General features: G+C 29.2%; 1 protein-coding gene across 3 annotated transcripts; it reads left to right on the plus strand.

Annotated features, from left to right (window-relative positions):
- The first annotated feature begins 1,181 nt into the window (after positions 1-1,181).
- On the plus strand, positions 1,182-5,736 carry LOC137832175 (fatty acyl-CoA reductase 1-like). Of its 3 annotated transcripts, none has more exons than XM_068640207.1 (11): positions 1,182-1,231; positions 1,801-1,887; positions 1,970-2,073; positions 3,354-3,556; positions 3,626-3,726; positions 3,853-4,054; positions 4,131-4,292; positions 4,476-4,557; positions 4,844-5,113; positions 5,228-5,355; positions 5,451-5,736. In XM_068640207.1, the coding sequence occupies exons 2-11, from the start codon at positions 1,809-1,811 to the stop codon at positions 5,599-5,601; spliced, it is 1,482 nt and encodes a 493-aa protein (XP_068496308.1). In that variant the 5' UTR covers positions 1,182-1,231; positions 1,801-1,808; the 3' UTR covers positions 5,602-5,736. The 3 variants fall into 3 exon arrangements, with proteins under 3 accessions (XP_068496308.1, XP_068496324.1, XP_068496316.1); XM_068640223.1 differs by having other exon boundaries at positions 1,184-1,231; positions 5,228-5,323; positions 5,451-5,590; XM_068640215.1 differs by having other exon boundaries at positions 1,186-1,231; positions 1,798-1,887.
- Positions 5,737-6,308: the final 572 nt, after the last annotated feature.

A 6,308-nucleotide genomic window follows, 5' to 3' on the forward strand; every position in this document is an offset into this window, starting at 1 on the left:
CAAATAACTTTTCAGATAATTTTTCATGTTCCGTGAATTTCAAATTAGTATTTTGCTCGAAGTGAGTTATTAGATAGCATTAGAAACAATGTTTTACTGCATTTTTAAGTTTTGATGGACTTTTTTACAATAACGTAATTAAAATTATATTTTTAGTTGAAACAAAATAATTTTCTGAAAAAATTTTAATGTTTTAATAATTTCGCATGATTCGTGTTTTTTCTAAAGTTAATTCTTACACATTATTAAGAACAATATTTTAATTACAAAAAATTAAATTCATAAATATATTAATTATATTTTATTTTTATTATTTTTTATATAAAAATAAATTTGTAATGTTAATTTTTTATCAATTAAAAAAAATTATCAACTGCACATCTCACATCATTCACAATTTTTAATAAAAATTTTCTTCATTATTCGTTAAATATATCTTAATACAAATAATCTAACTTTACTTTCCACTAAAATTCTTCTCCTCAAATTCACTATTTAATTCAACAAAACATTAATAAATATCTTTTAGATATAGTTAGGGTTAAACCAATTATATTTACAAAGTATTTGCAACTTTCACTAATTTATCTTAAAATTTAGTTTTTCTTACTATACTGATTAACCATTATTTAATTAATAGATTAAATTATTATTATATAAATAAATATTAAAACAACTCAGTATATCTGTACAGGTGCAAGAAAACCAAATGGAACCATACCGTTTACAACAATTAAAATCCAAATAAAATGCATACTATGGGAACCAATTTTGTACAGTCCAACTTCACACGCTACTAAAGATGGAAACAAAATCTGATATTAAATAAATACAAAATATTAATAAAATAGAGAATATATTTTATAAAAGGTATTTTTTTTAAAATCCAAAATTATATAAAAAAATAACCAATCTTATATCTCTTTCATAAATTTATTATAAAAATATATTTTTATTAATTAATATTTTAATATTTTATAAATTGTCAAAAGTAACATTTTTCTATAATTATAATTAATAAATGACCATTTTTTTTTTTTCTTTCAGTGCATCTTAAACATTCCTACTCACTTATAAACTTTTAAAATTGCTCCATCATTTATTGGGGTGGCACTGGTAGGTGGCATTAAGGGTTCTTATTCTCTCTATATATAGGTACTTAATCTACTTAATTTGAGCATCCTATCTTCTCCAAATCTCTGGCAACAAAGGGAAAACAAGGCTTTAAAAGGTTTGCAAGTTTGTTCCATTTACAATAATATGTTCAATTTAAGCTGTTTATCTTCCAACTGCATCCCAAAAACATATATGTCCACCTGCATTACCTTCTAATATCAGAAATCTATAACAATTCCAAAGTATTTTTTTTTTTATTGAAAAAAATGTAAGTTATAATCTAAAAGTGAAAATTGATTTTTTAATTATTATTTTGAACTATGTAATCTGATATATTTTTTTAGTTTTAAATTTTATAGCTTAAAAAAATAGAATGAAAGATAAAATGAATTTTTTTATATTTATATGATATAAAAGACAAGTAAAAAAATTGATGTTAGTGGAAGATTTCATATAAACGAAAAATTCATATTATATGAATAAATGTGAATCTTCTTTCCAAAATTTATATATAAATAGTTTTATAATATTGAATTAGTTTTTAATTACTTAATAAAATGTAAGTAACTGTTAATAAAAGGTAAGTAACTGAAATGAAAGAGACAAGTTTTAAGAATGATAGTATTATTCTATATTATGGTTCTCTTATTCTTAGATTTCTTTCATAATTTCTATTTATAGCAGTTATTGAAATGGAGTTGGAAAGAATGCATGAGTTCTTCAAGGGAAAGACCATTTTAATGACAGGCACAACGGGCTTCTTAGCAAAAGGTACTAGTAAATACACAATGCATCTATAACAAATAATTTGAAGTTTTGCACTTGCCACTGAATTTGTCTATTACATGTGCAGTTTTCTTGGAAAAGATTTTGAGAACCCAACCCCAAATACACAAATTGTATCTTCTCGTACGAGCACAGACCAGTGATTTGGCTGCACAGCGCTTTCAAAATGAGGTTAATCAATACTATAATATTATACATGTGCTTGCTATATGAATATATTACTACAAAATTAACTTTCATGAATAATAATTCTCCCAACAAAATTACCTTAGAGATCAACCACACCAATCCAACTATTTTATGTGCTACATTTTGAAGCATAGTCGATTATCATCCATATAATTGATTATCTTTCCCTTTTAAATTTCTATTATCATTTTTTTCAGCCATAATACCTTATCTTTATACTTCCAACGAACTCTAGCAACCACCCTTCCACATGAAAAACACCTCCACGAACAATAACTTCCTTCAAACAAAACTCCACCACCTCAACTCACATGTAGTTCACACACTCCACAAACTCATCTCACACGAACAATCACCAACTTTTCCAAAGAAAAACGAAAGTGAGAAGTTCTACCAAATCCATTCACGAGTATTTAATGGAGTTTTAAAACGCTCAACTTCAATTATCAAAGGATTATTTGCCTCGTTCAGGAGTCTTTGCATGCATGGTCAATGTGTAGACCATATGAATCTCTATCATACACAATGTAAAAGTGAAGGGCACTTTGGTCTTCTCATGCATGTCCACTTGACTTTCCCTCTATTTCTTCACACTTGAGGGTGACACTCCCTTTACCCTTTCCTCTCACATCCACACTCGTATTTCCTTGTTAATCAACTGATACAAATATGTGACATTCCTCAAATTCATCTGTGTAAACAATATTTATCCATAAACAAACATAGTATTACACCTTGTACATACATATTTTCCCTTGCTTTCTCTTCCAAACTTATACCCTTCTTGCTGTCTTTTACCATTTTGTGCCATTCTCCAACTATCTCGGGTTGAATCTCCATACATACAATATCTTAGTCGATTGAGGTGTATCTTCCTATTCTCAATCCATATATTGTCAAGTCTCCTCTCAGGTTTATTGATGTTTGCAACATCAAACATCAATAAAACTTGATCAAACCAAACTTTTCTCCTTTCATGTTAAGCTTTTCGGGATATCTAAAGATCTCTTATAGTCTATCCCACCTTTAAAAATTTCTTCCCATATCTTTCCCTCCAAAATAATTGGGAAGTGCGAGAAGAAGAAGATGTCTTGCGCTTCTCGCATGATCCTAATCTTCTATCTCCCCCTCTTTCACTCATCACCTTTTAACCTTGGGATAATGAAAAATCAATTTTCTTACTAAATTTGATCACTGATTCATTTTCAACTGTACATATTGAATTGTGGCATTCATGCATTCCTTTAATGATCATATTACAGGTCATTCACACTGATTTATTTAGAGTGTTACGAGACCAATGGGGCAAAGATTTTGATTCTTTCATTTCCAAGAAGATTGTGGTCATATCAGGAGATGTTTCTCTCCATAATTTTGGTATGGAAGATGAACAACTCAAGATTAAGATGATTGAAGAGATCAACATTTTTATGAATTTTGCAGCAACAACCAAATTTGACGAGAGGTAAATTATCTAGTAGGAACCTACAGTTTTTGCTTCTTCATATTTGGATTCATTATTATTTTTCTACAGATTTGACATCTCAATGGAGGTAAATACAATGGGTGTCTTACATGTCTTAAACTTCGCAAAGCATTGTCCTGAGATAAAGATTTTTGTGCAGATATCAACTGGTAATTGTAGTTGATTATAACTTGACAATAATGTAATATAGATTATTATATTTACCAAAACATCATTCAGTTACCATTAAGCCAATTTCCATTCATAACACATTTTTTGGTATGAATGAATGTTAGCATATGTGTGTGGAGAGATTAAGGATGAAAAGACAATTATGCTAGAGAAACCCTTTGAGATGGGTCAGACCTTGAAAGAGACCTCGAAATTAGACATAACTACAGAAATGAATCTGTTGAAGAAAAAGATAGATGAACTTCGATCAAAGAATGCTACTGAAAACACAATCAAACATGCATTGAAAGATTATGGAATTGAGAGGTACATCAAATTCTTATTTTGTTATAGCATTGATATTCATTAATCTATAAATGGCATTATTTTTGTGATGTATCAGAGCAAAGTTGTATGGTTGGCCAAACACATACACATTCACAAAAGCAATGGGAGAGATGCAATTGGTTCATCATAAAGAGAATGTTCCACTAATCATTATACGTCCCACCATGGTTACTAGTACTCTTAAGGACCCATTTCCTGGTTGGATTGAAGGCTTGAGGTATATATTTTCAATATTATCTCAAATGTGTATTTCATCCCAATTATTCAACTTCCTGGACAAAAAAATAAACTCTTAGTTTATCAGTTCCACTTAAAGTTAAACTTTTAGAGTTTATTGGATTATGTCCAAGATTTTCCTAGGGAGGAACTATAAATTTATTTGTTTGTTTTGTATTTACAGAACTCTCGACAGCATAATATGTAGCATTGGTCAAGGGAAAATAACAAGCTTTCTTGGTCATCCCAAGACAATTTTGGATATAGTAAGTTAAATATATAAATTTAGTTTTGATTATATGTATTAATTGATACTTAAATAATTATGTGAAAAATAAAACATTAAAAGTTTAAACTACTTATCATTTAAGGTGTTCTTTTATATATCTACAAAAGCATTAGTTTGTTTTGCAAAACATTTTTGAATGTCTAAAGAATAACTCAGTGATTTTTTTTTGTTATAAAAATATTTACCTTAGAACATGATTTTGTTGGAAAAAAAATTACTAATTCATTTATGTGTGTATATACTAACTACCGTGTAATATGCAGATACCTGCGGACATGGTTATCAATTGTATGATGACAACAATTGTTGCTTGTTCAAATCAAACTCCTGAGAATTTCATCTACCACATCTCATCATCATTAAGAAATCCATTCAGAATTGTTGATGCTCGTGATTACAGCTATTATTATTTCATTAAATTTGCGCTCGAAAACAAAAATGGAAAGCCAATAATAGTGCCCAAGCCAACTTTGATATCAAGTAGGGCTGTTTTTGACATTTACATGACACTTCGATATGTTTTTCCTCTAAAGGTTTGTCAAATACCAAGTATAATAACTAAATAATGAAGCAAAACTATAATAATATATTTCGCTAATCTTTTAAGGTTTCATGTTGATCCTTGTGCATGGGTTTGATATATTTAGGTCCTAAATGTGGTGAACAAAGCATTTTGTCAATGCTCTCAAGATGTTTACGATGATAGCTACAAAAAATTCAAAAGGGTGACACGACTAGTTGAAGTATACAAACCATACCTGTTTTTTAAGGGCATGTACGTGTTTTTCTTTGTCTATAAGTACTAGAAATGGTACATGAACTACTTTGATTCATAACCATCATTCTCATACAAATTACTTTTGATTATAGCTTTGATGATTCAAACACTCAAAATTTACGAAGAGCAACAAGTAATAACATTGAGGTTGCTGGATTGAACATTGACCCTAATAGCATCGATTGGGAAGACTACATGGTGAACACACACATTCCTGGTCTTATAAAGTATGCGTTGAAATGATCTTAGAAGTTATGCTTGAAATGGTTGTACACTACACTCTTAGTGTTTTGATAAAATTTTATTGTTTGGTTTGCAAAATAAGAGTGGACTATCACAAAAGAGAATTGAGCTTTATTCATTCCATTCATTGTTTAATTTTACTTTTACATTTGAGATTTTTATTTATGTTGTGAATTTTTAAATTGTTGAATGACTATCACTCTTCATTTCCCGACCATACTTCTCATTTTTGTTGCCAATGTGTTTTTTCTTTTATACAATTTGAACTATGCGATCTTAATTAATTGTCATACATTCACTAGCACAAAAATAAGAAAAGAGCGCTCCTTATTTAATGCGGCTCAGCACTTAAACGCATTCGTAAAAAACGCGGTGGCATTTTTGAAATTAATTTGATTTACAAATGCGGTTATTATTTTTAGCCGCATTTGTAAATTGAAGCGCTTGATTTACAAATGCGGTTATTTGAATAACCGCATTTGTAAATTGAAGCGATTGATTTACAAATGCGATTATTCAAATAACCGCATTTGTAAATCAAATTTACCCTAAAAATTTTACGCGCCTCAACAGTTTTGTAGTTTCTTTCTCTTTGCGCTCATCTCTCTTCTTCGTTTTCTCTCGTTTTCGAACTCATTGCTGCACTCGAAGGTATTTCGTTTCCATTGCAACTGCATTGAACTTCATTGCTTTTAATGACTTTCGCT

The sequence above is a fragment of the Phaseolus vulgaris genome, chromosome 11 (genome assembly GCF_000499845.2).
Source record: "Phaseolus vulgaris cultivar G19833 chromosome 11, P. vulgaris v2.0, whole genome shotgun sequence".
Taxonomy (NCBI): Eukaryota; Viridiplantae; Streptophyta; class Magnoliopsida; order Fabales; family Fabaceae; genus Phaseolus; species Phaseolus vulgaris.